General features: G+C 42.3%; 1 protein-coding gene across 2 annotated transcripts; it reads left to right on the top strand.

Moving 5' to 3' along the window:
- Positions 1-1,179: 1,179 nt before the first annotated feature.
- LOC124485077 (vegetative cell wall protein gp1-like) lies at positions 1,180-8,392 on the top strand. 2 transcript variants are annotated; one of them, XM_047046387.1, is made up of 6 exons: positions 1,180-1,246; positions 6,649-6,797; positions 6,954-7,040; positions 7,136-7,240; positions 7,326-7,613; positions 7,770-8,392. In XM_047046387.1, the coding sequence occupies exons 3-6, from the start codon at positions 6,969-6,971 to the stop codon at positions 7,821-7,823; spliced, it is 519 nt and encodes a 172-aa protein (XP_046902343.1). In that variant the 5' UTR covers positions 1,180-1,246; positions 6,649-6,797; positions 6,954-6,968; the 3' UTR covers positions 7,824-8,392. The 2 variants fall into 2 exon arrangements, with proteins under 2 accessions (XP_046902343.1, XP_046902344.1); XM_047046388.1 differs by lacking the exon at positions 1,180-1,246 and adding an exon at positions 5,743-6,130.
- The last annotated feature ends 7,144 nt before the right edge of the window (positions 8,393-15,536 follow it).

Here is a 15,536-nt window from a genome sequence, read left to right as displayed (position 1 = left end):
TGAAATTTTGTACAGATATGTTTCATTGACATATTAGAAAATGCTACTTAAGACAGTTGAATAAATTACAAAATGTCTGAAAGGGGTGTATTTATGTAAATGACCACATTGCCTCAATAAGTTTGTGTCACTAAATCGAATGTAATTTTGAATGATGGTTTTTCAAACCCAATAGGCTTTAAGATGACACCATCCTGAAGTACCCTGCAAAGTTTCACCTTGATATGTAAAAACATCTTGGAGAAACATCTTATTTTATTATCCAGTTGATGACTGAACATTGCAGATTCCAGATCTGGCAATAGCTCAATTGGCTGAGATGTTGTGTTGATAAACAAAGGGTTGTAGGTTCGAAACCAGTCAGAGGACATTTTTTATTTTTTGGACAGAACGGTTTGTAGTGTTCCGGTCAAACCTCCGGTTGTAAAACATAGCAATGGGTGTTTATTTGAGCCCATAACAACACTCCGGTCATATGTTAAGCGAGACTGTGTAAACCACTGCAAAACAAGCCAGGTTTACAACAGTAGCTAGCTACTTGGAGTCTATGTATGGTAGTGTCAGATTTACAACCGAATTCGCTTGAATGAAGTATATTGATCATCAGACATCTCTCTGAAGTACCATAAACAATTTCACCTTGGTATGTCAAAATATGATTGAATTAAAGCTGTTTCAACCTTGGCTGAATCTATCAACGCTTACCACAGGAGAAACAGCTTACTTTTTTGTACAGTAACTGAACGTGACAATATTCAACACTGAGAATAGCTGCAAAATATAAGGTCGTAGGTTCGAATCCAGCCACACTGTTTGAGTCTGTCTTAAATATGTGGATGACATCGTTCTGAAGTACCATGTGCAATTTCACCTTGATATGTCAAAAGACTATTGAATTACAGCTGTTTAAACTTTGGCCAAATCAAACAAACCACGCTACAGGAGAAACAGCTTTCTTTTTCCATACAGAAATTGACCTAAATTTCCCAGTCCTGTGGGTAGCTCTACCTGGGGCAGGATGGGCTACCTAAGCTCCAATCTCACCATCCAATCAGGATACTAACTGTCCAATGTGGATTGGATTTAGGCCAATCACGTCTTTGAGTGAGAATGGATACAGCCAATCACAGCGCTTCTATCCATTGTGAGTCCGTTGGAAAACTTTCTGTCAGAACAAAGGTCTGTTGGCTGTCACTGTATAAGCATACTGTTTACTGTCAGTACAAACGTACAAGAAAGCATCAAAGTAAGTGACCATTAATTGTATTATCTACTAAAATAGGAATAGATTGTATTACATCCGTCAGGCAAAGACACGTAAACATTTTGTTGTCCAGTGTCATGCTAATATTACTGTAGACTCACGGTGTTCCGTGCACAACTTTTACTAACGGTGTTCCGTACACGTCACCTAAAACACACCAGCCAATAAAAAATACTCCCTGGCATAATGTGTAATCGATACTGTTACAAAGCTAATTTTCTCCCGCTTCCAGCAAAGTCAAATTGACATCAGTTGGACTTCTGCTGGCAACCAGAGCACAGTAAGTAGCGAAGCTCCCCCTACCGTTGAATAAAAATGGTGCCGGGAGAGGAATTTGCATAGCAATTAGCTAGGCGGAGCCATATCTCCGTAAGGGAAATTGCTCTCTAAGCCTTGTTTTATCAACTAACAAATGTTTAAATTAAACAAAAACATATTAAAGTATGTTTTGACGTATCATTTCATACAATTTGTTGTTTTAAAATGACTTGTTACAGTCTTGATTACACAATGTTTTAATGCTAGAATCACCGGAGGAAAATTGACTGTCATGACGCGTCTCTTTGAGTGAAACTAATATAAATGTATTGTTATGTATTGAATTACGTCAAACTGATTGTACTTTATTTAACGCTAAAGTATTCCTTTACAATCATTATCGAAACTACCCAATTAGACAATTTTTTTTTTTTTAATTACCTCAGGAAACCTTAACTGTCATGTTGTGTCTTATGCAGCCGCAACCTAAAATCATAAGACTGAACAATATTGTTTAGACGTGATATTTCTCTTACTTCAAATACAATTACTGAACAGTTATTACTGATGCTATAGTCAACATTATTTAATATATTATGAAATAGAAAACAGGTACAGTAGGGTCTACTACTGTGTGGCGCTCCCTTTGACTCCAGTGGTGGCACTCCTGCTTTGTCAGGACGGGGTTCAAATCCCTGTGGTGTCTTTTGCCTTTATTAGTAGACTTAGCATGATCAATATATGATCATCAATATACTGTATTGTAGCCTAACCGTGGCACACCAGCCAAAACAATATCTAGAAGAACTCGAGCTTCATCTATTATGCCACAAATGATAACGCAAATTATCTGCCTATTTCTACAGCCATGACATCAAAACAGGCAAAGAGGGGGAGAACCTAAACCCCTCAGGAGATGGAGGTAAGGGTGGCAGAGGTGAGTGGGGGGAGGAGTGTGAGGGAAGTGGCCAGGGAATGTGGCATGCCTGCCACAACCCTCCAGGATTGGGTGACTGGTAAGTACACCCATGGGCCCCACACCAACCTGGCCATCACTCCGGATGAGGAGGAGGAGCTCATCAGGTACTCCTTGTGGATGGCAGACCATGGGTGGCCATTGAGCCGGGCCACCATCAAGGTCTACGCGCTGGAGATGGTCAGAGCCTCAGGGAGGGCATCTCTGGTCAATCTGGAGCGGGGCTTGAGTGACAACTGGTGGTCACGGTTCCGGGCTCGCCATCCGGAGCTGTCTACCAGGATCCCCAGCCAAATAGACAGGGCCAGGGTGTTTGCGGCCACCGAGGAAGCCATCGATGGGTTTTTTGAGCTGTATGAGCCGATCTTCCACCAGCACGGCTTCCACACAACACCTCATCTGGTATTTAATGCCGATGAGACGGGGTTTGGGGACAAACCGAAGTCCAGGGAGCGGGTGCTGGCGCCTAAGGGCAAGAAGCACGTCTACCGGCAGCAGGTGACCACCCGGGAGCACATCACCGTGCACTGCTGCATCAGTGCTGCAGGGGCAGACATCCCCCCATTCGTCATCTTCACTGGCTGCCTCCCGAGTGCTCCATATGCCCTGGAAGGTCCCCCTGGTGCCATCTATGGAAGGTCAGAGAAGGGGTACATGGAGAGGCCTGTGGCTGAAGTGGCTAGGCCACTTCATCAAACATGCCCCGCCAGAGAGGCCTCTGCTCCTTGTGGTGGACCAGGCAGAGCCACATAAGAACAGGGAAGCCATCCGGTTCTGCAGAGAGAACATGGTGGTGGTTGTGTGCCTCCCTGCGCACACCACTCACATCATGCAGCCACTGGATGTGGGGGTGTTTGGTCCTCTCAAGAGGATCTTTGACAGGGATGCTGCCCGTCTTGGCCTGGTGAGGGGGGATGTTTTTTTGGGGAAAAAAAACTTTTCCCCCCTCCTTAAGGAGGCTTGGCCTAAGGCTGCCAAGCCTGAAAACATCAGAGCAGCCTTCAGGAGGACAGGCCTCTTCCCCTGCAACAGGGGAGGCTACGACAAGACGCAGCTGACCAAAGTCAGACCTGCACCCTCCACGGCGACCACCACCGGCCCAGCCCCCACCACAGCGACCACCACCGGCCCAGCCCCCACCACGGCGACCACCACCGGCCCAGCCCCCACCACGGCGACCACCACCGGCCCAGCCCCCACCACGGCGACCACCACTGGCCCAGCCCCCACCACGGCGACCACCACCGGCCCAGCCCCCACCAACGGCCCAACCCCTGGCCCAGCCCCCACCACGGCGACCACCACCGTCCCAGCCCCCACCAACGGCCCAGCCCCCACCAACGGCCCAACCCCTGGCCCAGCCCCCACTACGGCGACCACCACCGGCCCAGCCCCCACCAACGGCCCAACCCCTGGCCCAGCCCCCACCACGGCGACCACCACCGGCCCAGCCCCTGGCCCAGCCCCCACCACGGCGACCACCACTGGCCCAGCCCCCACCACGGCGACCACCACCGGCCCAGCCCCCACCACGGCGACCACCACCGGCCCAGCCCCCACCACGGCGACCACCACCGGCCCAGCCCCCACCAACGGCCCAACCCCTGGCCCAGCCCCCACCACGGCGACCACCACCGGCCCAGCCCCCACCACCGGCCCAGCCCCCACCAACGGCCCAACCCCTGGCCCAGCCCCCACCACGGCGACCACCACCGGCCCAGCCCCCACCACGGCGACCACCACCGGCCCAGCCCTCTCCACCTGCCCAGCCCCCCCTGCAGCAACCCCTTGCTGCCGAACCTGCACCTGCCATGGACCTGCTCCATCTAATCCTTTGGTGCGGGCAGGTCTGGTCTCAGCCAAGTGGGGAGACATTTTAATGCCCCCTGTGATGGCCAACCGTCAAGACCAGCGGCTACCAGTGGTGAGGAGGAGGCCACCACTTGGTGCTCGGGTCGTCACCAGTGACGAATACAACGAGCTGCTGGTCCGACAGGAGGAAGAGGAGAAGGAGAAGGAGGAAGCGCGGCTTTGGAGACAGGCAGAAGTGCTGAGGAAGAGGGAGATGGCGCAGAGGAAGAGGGAGGAGGCCCAGAGGAAGAGGGAGGAAAAGGAGAGGAAGAGGGCAGAGAAGGAGAGGCAGTAGTGGAGGAGCTTGGCGGACACTGCGCTGTCTGTCGTAGCCTATCCCCTCCCTCAGGTGAGGAGGCAGGTGTGGAGGATGCCATCTACGAGTGGGTACAGTGTGAACTTTGCGAGCTCTGGTTCCACCTCACCTGTTTGGGGATTGCACGTGTGCCAGCAGGGGACTGGTACTGCCCCAAGTGCTTTCTTAGTGAGATCTAGCACTTTGTATATATGTTTGCTATCTTTGTATATATGTTTGCTATCTTTGGCTATTTTAACCAGTTCTGTTTAATGTTTTTGTTGAATATGTTCTGCATTTCCTATCCTGTCCGGACAGAAGTGACAGAAGGAAACAAGACACCTTTGGCGTCGCGCAATCGGTTTGTCCGCCTATCTTTGGCATTTCAACTGTTCAATCTTTAATCAGTTTAATCTTAGTTTTTTTTGGGAGGCATATGGATCAGCGTTCTCGTCGCGCCTCCTGTCAGTACCTGTTCTTGCAGGGAAGCTAATGATCCTAATGTATTTCTAAACACAACATCTCACAGTTCTCTGTTGAAGGCAGGGCTCGGGGTTACAATTCTATATCTTTGTGTAGGATATGTAGTTATGCTAGTTTGAAACCACAATAGCTATGGAAATAAAGAGTGAATGCAATTATGGATTGAAGTTGGCTTTGTCCACATACAATTTGTCCATTTCACAACACCTTGTATTTCTAATGCTGAGAAGTAGTCTAGCCAAAGGAATAACTTGTCCCTGTGAGAACCCTGTGACGGATGCCAACTTTCCACCAGCTTTCATTTTGAGACGCATATTCAAGGTAAGGGGTAACCACTAGAATCACAGGAGCTTCCACTGTATTCCCATAAAGTATCCCTGAAAACCTGTGTGCTAGCGAATAACTGATACAACCACACAAATACAAGCTAGACAAGACTAATAATGTATATTAGGTTATTATACATATTATTATCATCCATATAATAGTATCCATATTATACTTATGCATATTATGTATATTATATTATGAGTATAAACACATATAAGGTTCTTATATGTGTCTCACAAGTGTCTTTAAATGTTTTATCGTTGTGGTTGTCAGTTAAATATGTTTCCATCTGTTGGACTCCTGGTGGAAAGGAGCAAACGTTACACCATGAGTTAAATAATAGAGTGCACGGAACACCGTGAGCTACTCATGGTGTGCCGAACAACGCCGGATGTCGCCGTTTTTTTATATTTTGACCTATATTATTGGTTCAACATCATGTCAATCATAGCTCAGAAAGTTGCCAAGCGTTTTACGGCAACAACGATGCTATCAGATTAGCTGTAGCCTTATTTTTGACCGTTGCAGCCTTATTTAAAGTCGCTCTACGTCCGAGTTTGCACGGAACACCGTGAGTCTACAGTAGCAATCGCGACTACAGTAACGGTACTGTACTGTCATTTCTAATGTAATCGTGAGAGGAAACAGGCAGGATATATTCGCAATAATTCAAGTAAGTGTTATTATAACGTTAGTTGTATTGGTTACTTCATCATTTAACTAGTTAACGTGCTATAGATCTACGTTTATTAGCTAACCTACGTCTGACAAGCGGAGGTACAGTGGGTAGTTAGCTACAGTACAGACAGTGCAGTACAGTACAGTAACGTAACCAACATTCAGTATTAACTTGTCGACATTGCGGGGTCTGATTACAGTATCTAGCTTAGTCTAAACTTTTACGGTTTTAGTGTAAATATTAACTAGTCCTTTACTGTAGCCACTTAGCATTTAAAGTGGGTCTACCTCCAATGAATAATGGAATTTATAATGATCCTACCTGAAGCTTTGGTAAGAATGACAGCTGTCAATCATTGTAAATACAGTAAGCTGTTAAAAACTAAACAAAAACCGTTAGCAGTACAGTTTGCTTATGTTACTGTACTTATGAGTATGCACAATTTGTTTCATCATACCATGCTTCCATACATAGTTGTAACTATGGTTATTAATATGTCTCTGTTATTTTAGATGAGCACCAAGCCTAAGAGCAAATAAATCCATGGAGATGGAGAGTGGATTGCGAGGCTTGGGCATTTGCTGGCTCAGGGGTTTGGCCTGCTGGAGGAGGCAATAGACCTGCCCCAAGGCAGCGGAAATTGCATGACCTCTATCAAAAGGTAAAGTACTGCAAAATATGTGCTTATTACTTCTTACAGTCATTAGACTGCAGGTCACTTGATGAGCAAAGGGTTTAATACAATGGTGCAGATAATATCAGACAATGGACTGTACACTGAGTGACTCTGGCTGAATAACTATTCTGATTGTTTCAGATTGAGAAATGCCCCATGCAGACTCGTGGACAGACCGCCCTAATTGGAAGGTCCATGGTCTGTAATTGTGGATTCCATGCTGTTAAGGTGATGTATAAAAAAATGCATCTGACTATCTTCCATCTCATGTTTCTTACAATGCTGTTGCTGTTACATTACATGACATGCTGTTGTTTTAGCAGACTGCCACTCAGCTACCTCAGGCACCACAGTCTGTGGCTTCAGACTTGTCCACTGGTGCTGCAGCCCAGCCTTCTTTCCTGCAGCCCCCTCTGAGTGTGTCAATGGTAAATATTTTCTTAGTTATTCATGTTTTGTATAAATCATTTTGTATGTGCTCAATAACAAAATTAACTCTGTTTCTCCTTGCAGTTCACTAAATCACGCTTTGGTGGGTCACAGTCTGCCTCAGTGAAGCCCAATATTGTAGCAAGGAAGACCCCCAGCCCTGCTCCTCCTCTATCCTCTGTGAGGACCCCCAGCCCTGCTCCTCCTCTATCCTCTGTGAGGACCCCCAGCCCTGCGTCTCCTCCATCCTCTGTGAGGACCCCCAGCCCTGCTCCTCCTCTATCCTCTGTGAGGACCCCCAGCCCTGCTCCTCCTCTATCCTCTGTGAGGACCTCCAGCCCTGCTGTTAGCGCCAGCCTGGAAGTAGCCACTGTGAGTACAGCGTCTCCGATGTCTGGTTATGTTTCAAGTCATTTTGAGAGTAGCCTTTTTGAATGCAAAAAAAACATTCTTATTTGCTGTTGTCTGCGGCAGCCGACCCACTCCCCCCTGCTAATGTGCGCCTTCCATCTGCGCTCCCCCACCCAGGCCCGGCTCTCCAGTACCAACTGCCCTGCAGCACCGTGGGCCAGGCACAGTTGAAGAGAAAGGTCCCGTCCACAGATGTGACACCGGTGGCTATAAAGATGCATGCCCAGCGTCAGCTCTTCCCTGCTCCACCCTCGGCCCCTCGTCTGTTGGTGCTGGCTCCGGTGACCTCACAGGTGCCTGTCTTCATTGCTGCTCCACAGGCCCTGGGAGGTATCTTCCCTGCACCTCCTGCTCCGGTCCGAAAACTAACCCGCCATGTACCCCACAACACGTGCAAGAAATGCGGGCAGTTCAGGACAGCCCAGACTGGACACAGTCAGTACAAAGGGACCGTGTACTGCCCCTCTGTAGAGGCTGTTTCCAAGGAGCAGTGGTTGGAGGACATGAAAAAAATATAGATGCCCCTCTACCCCCCTCCCAGAGGCATGGACGCTGGGCTAGTGCCCCTCTACCCCCCTCCCAGAGGCATGGACGCTGGGCTAGTGCCCCTCTATCCCCCTCCCAGAGGCATGGACACTGAACACTTTAATTTTGTCAATAGTTCTGTTAATGTTTTCTGTTATTGTCTATAATTACTGTTGAATAAGTGAATGGAGGGATTCACAACTGTTCTGTATATATTTAAGTTATTGTCTATAGTTACTGTTGAATAAGTGAATGGAGAGATTCACTACTGTTCTGTATATATTTAAGTTATTGTCTGTAGTTACTGTTGAATAAGTGAATGGAGGGATTCACTACTGTTCTGTATATATTTAAGTTATTGTCTATAGTTACTGTTGAATAAGTGAATGGAGGGATTCACTACTGTTCTGTATATATTTAAGTTATTGTCCATAGTTACTGTTGAATAAGTGAATGGAGGGATTCACTACTGTTCTGTATATATTTAAGTTATTGTCTATAGTTACTGTTGAATAAGTGAATGGAGGGATTCACTACTGTTCTGTATATATTTAAGTTATTGTCCATAGTTACTGTTGAATAAGTGAATGGAGGGATTCACTACTGCTGTATAATGGTTTTCTGATGACTGAAAATAAAAGTTTTATCACAACAGAATTTTTTTTTCCTATGCTTCGTTTGTTTGTTTGTTTTGTGGATGAAAGTTTCTGCTAAATACATAAACTTAATTTTAAATATTAACTTAACAGTTATGAGTATCCTCATTGTTTTGTTATTAACCAAACAGTGATTATGTGATTTCCAAGAATACAAAATAACCACTTGAATTTCTTGCAACAATTTAGTCAAACCAGAACCTTGGGATTAACTTGTATCCCATATATATGTCTATAGAAATAGAAATATAAGGTTTAATTGTGATTCCTGATATACCTCAACATTTCAAAAACATTGGTGATGTAGGTATGGGCCATAAAAATCCCTTACTTCTCCTTTTCTCTCATTTTTTCTCTCTTTTTTCCTTTTTTCCCCTCTTTTCTCCTCCTTTTTCTTCTTCCCCCTTTCTCCCCCCTCCTTTCCTTCCCCCCCCCCCCTCAGGTAGACGAATGTTCCCCAGTTTTGGCGCAATGGGCTGAAACGCTGTCCTGCAAAGCGCAAGGTCACAGGTTTGCATCCAGGCTCAGTCTTTTGGCCTGTCATAATTTTGATTACTTGTTTAGTTAAACAGGCAGACATCCTTCTGAAATACCATGCGCAATTTCATGCAATTTCACCTTGAAATGTCAACCGTTTCTTAACCTTTGTCCCAAAGCTGACCAAACACTAATACTCATATCATGCAGTCGGCACCCTTGGGTACCCAGCATGCAGTGCGGCATGTCAAAATACGCAAAGACTTGTGGAAAATAGTTTGGTTTCAAAAGCCGTGCGAGGGATTTCAGTTGTAGTGTTCGTTCAGTTGGATGTTTGTAATGTTATTGTTGGTTAATTATAATAATCTTGTTGGTCACCCTGATTGAGTATGTTGTGTAGTTTAATCGGACCAGAGAATCGGCTACTATACAGTCATAGACTATTCTTGTAAGGAGCTGAATATGAGTGCTGCCCCAGCCCAGTTGCCCACGTGACTATTATTAGTTGACTGAGAATCTGGAAAGAAATCAATTCAAGAAGAGTTTAAATATTCTATGGAAAGTTAATAATGATCTCTTGTTAATCATAAAATCTCAGCGGTTGGTGTGTAGCAGAGAGGCTAGAGACACTGACTTGTTACCTTATGCTCATGAGTTCAAATCCCCGTCCAGCCTATCGTTGTTGGCCAAACATAAAGTAGTTTTGCTCTATTGTTGTCCAAGTCTCGATCTTCTACAGTGTACATGTTTATAACATTTTGCCATTTTGCGGAGGAACCCGCATCGCTGCTTGCAGCTATATTTCAACCTGCTTTCGTGCAACCAACTCAAAACTAAATTCATCCAGGATAATTTGAATATCCCGACTTAATCCCTTATTCTGGTTTCGTGCAATAGCCCTCTGGACTCGCAGCATTATGATAACACTGACTAACTACAAAAACTAGATAACAAAGATAAAAAATGGTCCGTCTACCTGTAATTTTACGTTTTCTGTAGCCCTTGCTAACTTACAGTACCTGTTAATTAGTGTCTGCACTGCACTGAGCTAGGTTATCGACAAATCGGAGCAAATTTACAAATTAGCCGTTTCATCAATAAAATAAGAACATTTTCAGCAACTGAACAGCCTATTTCTCGTCACATTTTAATTCAGATGCTGATTTACACGTACCGTTTAGCTGAAATATGAAAGGTAAAAAATTACAGTTGTGAGGTCTGTCCGCCTCGCTTGACATCTTGAATTCTGGGAAATCAGAAGCGTTCTCGCTGGTCAAGTCACCATCCGATGCGTCCTCGATAAAAGGGGCGGATCAGGAACATTTCCGGGTATTTTTGGTGTTCTTGGTGACTTGTGTTCTTTGGATTGGAACCGTACTTGGGCAATAAAAGATGACGTCAAACGAGTTCGCAAGAACACAAGAACGGAAAAAAACGTGGATTGATAAACAGCCTCTGGCTCTTATCTGGATTGATTGCAATGTCTGAACGTCAGTTTCCACGCCTACTGGCCTCCTCTCATTATCATATTGGGAACAATGAATGAATAAATGAATAAATACATAAATAAATGAATAAATAAATGAATAAATAAATGAATATATAAATCATTCAATCAATTAAGAAATGAATAAACTAATGAATAGAAAAATAAATACATACATAAAAGTAAAATATATGCAACTATTGATTGACAATTGTGCATTAATTAATACATATATTCGTTTATTTCTGTCTAAATGCATGGATGTGGACATTTATTTATTCATTCATTCATTTGTAAATATGGCAGGTTTGGTCCTCCATAATTAGCAGGCATAGCTGCACCATCACCGTGGCAACCACATAAACATGCGCCAGTCTCTTACACAGGTGATTGGTATTAGCTGATTAGTGGAGACACAAGACAAGCTATTCAGTCAACTCGTCAAATTTAAAAGACTAAGAGCACCACAACACAACTACTACCACTACCGTTACTGCTATATCTTATGCCACTACTACAACTACTAATTCTGCAGATGCTGCTAATATCTCTTTTACTAACTACTAATGATAGGCTACTGTTTTGTTCTACTCATTGAAATTAGAGAGTACAGTGACATCTAGTGGTCAGCTAAAATTATAGCAGCCGTTTAAAGCAACTGAATACGATGTACCAGTAGTTTCTGGCGGTACAGCCTCGTTAATTATTCAATGTCGTTCATTTTTGTAAGGCTACATGATGGTCTAATTTTCGTGTTCATTCATTAAAACCATACATGTGTATTTGAGAACTGTGTAATTTTCATACAATAAATATGTTTTACTGTGATGCACTGGTCTACACCACACTTTGTAATGTTCTGCAAACAGTATAAGGGCGGTAGAATGCTTAAGTGTATGGAAGTATTAAATGACTGCTGATACAGAGTGGTAGCTTACACAACCACTCTGCTTATATAGCTGTCTCATTCCTTACATTTGTGATATGTATTGTGAATCGGGGGAATACTTGTGAGGACAGTGGGGGTGTGCTTGTGCAATATAAAAAGGCAGTGTACCATCACAGGGTTCAGGGGAATCGCTCGGTAGGATCCATACTCTATCGTCTTTTACTTTCTGCTCTTCTGCTAATAATTCTCAACTGTACTACTCTTCTGCTAATGAACTATACTATTCTGCTAATATAACCTACTTCTCGTCTGCTATTGATAATTTTCTAATCGTCCTCTAATAATAACTATGTACTCTATTAATAACTGTTTGCGCTTCTGCCAATGTAGTGTTCGCCTCCTATTAAGACGACAAGCACTGGTTTCTTTCCCTCTTCTAAGGTTTAGAAGTGCGCCACAACTTTGAATCTATTTTTATTTTATACAAATTTCGAATAGATTTATTATTTTTTCTACCAGTATTGGAAAAGCAGGTTTTGCCTATAGGGGAGTCTGTAATAAGATTATGCTCAAGGGGACAATTTTGGAGTGTAACCCTTGGCTGAGATTTAAAAAGCATACAAATACCAGAGGGTATTGCGCCAAAAACCGTTGCATAATCCCCAGGTGTGACTGGAATCCTGTATTTAGCAAGAAACTCCTCATAAGTGAAAGGACGACCCTTCTTATTAAATAATTGATCTACCAGCAAGATATTATTACAGACCCAATTTTCCAAAGAGAGATTTGTGTTTATATAAAATGTTCTTGTTATTCCAGATCAAATAGTTGTGAGGAGAAAAATTGTGTTTGTATATGAGAGACCAAGACTATCGGTGATACGCAGATAATTTCACGGGAATTTTGTCAATGTCATAGTCACAAGCAAGAAAAAAATCTAAGCCACCAAGATTAGACAACACATGGAAAGGTATCATATTCCAAACTGAAGAGGGGTTTCCAAAAAACTGTTTCAGCCAATTTAACTTAAAAGTATTATTTAAAGTACCAAAATCCAATACATTTAGTCCACCATTTTCATAGGAATCCATAAGAACAGTCTTTCTTATATAATGTGTCTTATCTTTCCAGATGTAATTGAATATAATTTTGTCTATCTCCTTTATTAGCTTATTATCCAGATGCAGTGCCAAAGCCGCATAAGTCCAACAAGAGAGACCCTCTGCCTTAGTAATCAACACTCCACCTCTCAATGATAAATCTCTTAAAAGCCATTGATTAAATCTTTTTTGAGATTTTTTAATGACAGGATAAAAATTGGAAAGACTTCTCTTATGTTGGTCTTTGGTAACTACAATACCCAAATAGAGAACTTCATCTTTAATTGGAATATTGTAAAGAGAAGAGGAAGTGCACTCCTTAATAGACAGAAGTTCACACTTATCAACATTCAGATGTAGACCAGATGCCTCTGAAAATTCTTTAATTGCTTTTATAGCAGCAGGAATTTGAAACTGATTCTTCAGAAATAGTGTGGTATCATCTGCCAGCTGTGTCAATAGTAATTCACTGCCAAGTAGAGAGATACCTTTCACAGCACTAGCTTTAATATGGTCAGCCAACAACTGAGCTACTAAAAGGAAGAGATAGGGGGAGGTAGGGCATCCCTGCCGTATACCTCTAGACACCTCGAATCTAGGGGATGTGCCGCCTGTTAACTGAATAGAACTATTACTATGCATATACAAAGTTTTAATAGCCATAGAAAAGTAATTACCAAATCCAAACTTTCTCAGAGAATGCAAAATAAACTGATGCTCCACAGTATCGAAGGCCTTGTAAAAATCCCAAAACAAAATAAAACCATTATCATTAATCACGTCTGAATAATCCAAAATGTCCAAAACCAGCCTAATATTATTTGTAATATGTCTTTTTGCCATGAAACCAGATTGTGTTTCATCAATAATAGAAGTCAACACCATCTTGAGTCTTTCAGCCAAAAGTATCGCTAGAATTTTATAATCATTGTTAAGTAAGCAAATTGGGCGCCAATTGTCAATTAGCAGTTTGTCTTTGTTGGGTTTGGGAATTAAAACAGTCACCCCTTGAGTCATAGTAGTTGGGAGGCAATTTTTCTTTAAGGATTCCGTAAACACCTCCAATAAAAACGGAGCTAGTTCATCAGCAAATGCCTTGTAAAATTCAGACGTCAGCCCATCAGTACCAGGTGATTTGTTGTTTTTTAGCAGATCCAAATTCTTCTTAATCTCCTGTAGAGAGATAGTCTTATCGCACATCTCCATTTGGCTCTTATCAATAGTTTTAACATTCAGAGAGTCCAGGTAAATTATCCGCAGTTCTATGGCAAAACTTAGAGCTATATAATTTTTTATAAAAATTGCTACAATAATTGGATATCACTTTGAAGTCATCTGTAATAACCCCATCAAAATTCAATTTATTAATACTCTGGTTATTGGAATGAGCTCTTTCCAAATTAAAGAAATAGTGTGAATTTTGTTCCCCCTCTTCCAACCATTTAGCTCTCGACCTAATATAAGCACCCCTTACCTTCTGATTATACAAGTCATCTAATTTAGCTTGTAGATTAACTAACTCAACCTTTTCCTCGTCTAATAAAGTATTTGGGCTTTTATTTGACAAAAAGGTAATCCTTGTTATTACCCTTAATTCTGCAGATCTTTGAGATCTGGACTTCATAGAACCATTTTTTTTATTTTTTATTCCCACCTCAAATTTAAATAGCTCCCAATTACTACTAAATCGTTCTTCTTCTTTAGCTTTGACCAAAAATAAGAAATCAGATTTAAGACTTCTGTTCTAACATCATCATCTTGTAATAGAGAGCAATTGAGTTTCCAATAGCTTGACTGAGCAGTCTCACTTTTCAAATTGGATAACTTTAAACAAAAACATATCGCCTTATGATCTGTAAGAGGAATTGGGCATATATCTACCTCTACAGCATCTTTGTTCAGACTCCCAGAGATTAACCAAAAATCTATTTTAGACTGACTCGAACCTGTACTATTACTCCACGTGAATGATTTATCATCAGGATATTTTTTTCTCCATACGTCTATGAGATCAAATCTATCCATAAATGCTATGAGACTAGTATTGTTTCTATTTGGCTTACCAGGAGGCCATTTATCCATATTACTGTCTAAAATGTTGTTAAAGTCCCCTCCCAATAACAGAATGGCGCTAGGAAATTTAACCAACCAGTCTTCCAGAATATTCTCTAAGATACCAGTCAGGTCATCATTCTCCTTTTTTGTGTTATATCCATAGATGTTGCAAATAATAAAAATCAACTCTTTGTGTTTAATCACTTGACATATAAAGTGTCCAGCTGGATCACATTTTGTAAGTAAAACCTCTCCACAAAACCTATTCTTTAATGTAGCCACTCCCGCAGAACGTTCTGTACCATCAGAAAGCCATATGGAATTACCCCATTGAGATTTCCAAAAATTGAGGTCATTTGAAATAGAATGTGATTCTTGAAAGTAACAAAAATCTTCTTGAACTGTTTAGCATATAAAAATAAAGCTTTACGCTTAACATTGTTACGTAAACCCCTAGCGTTAAGAGAAAAAAAAGATAACGATAGCATATTGCTATAACTAGTAGTGAATAACTATGGATACCTTGAAACAGTGAAATAGAACCATGTATCCGAGAACCGCTCGTTTAGTGATTGTAATTGAGCATTTCTGAAAATAAAACTCTAAAAGTTGCTTGTATTATTTCACAATTAGAAGTAACGAGGCTCAATATAGTCTAGAGTAAAAGAAACCTGAGTAACTAGAAAGTATATCACT

The sequence above is a fragment of the Hypomesus transpacificus genome, chromosome 23 (genome assembly GCF_021917145.1).
Source record: "Hypomesus transpacificus isolate Combined female chromosome 23, fHypTra1, whole genome shotgun sequence".
Taxonomy (NCBI): Eukaryota; Metazoa; Chordata; class Actinopteri; order Osmeriformes; family Osmeridae; genus Hypomesus; species Hypomesus transpacificus.
Note: the sequence above shows the minus strand (reverse complement) of the source record. Positions and strands in the feature narration are given on the sequence as shown.

Bases quoted from the DNA above. Each gene is read 5' to 3' on its own strand.
- LOC124485077 (XM_047046387.1), top strand. From the start codon at position 6,969: ATGCAGACTCGTGGACAGACCGCCCTAATTGGAAGGTCCATGGTCTGT. The intron at 7,041-7,135 runs GTGATGTATAAA...TTGTTTTAGCAG, and splicing joins GTGGATTCCATGCTGTTAAG to ACTGCCACTCAGCTACCTCA. The intron at 7,241-7,325 runs GTAAATATTTTC...TTCTCCTTGCAG, and splicing joins CCCCTCTGAGTGTGTCAATG to TTCACTAAATCACGCTTTGG.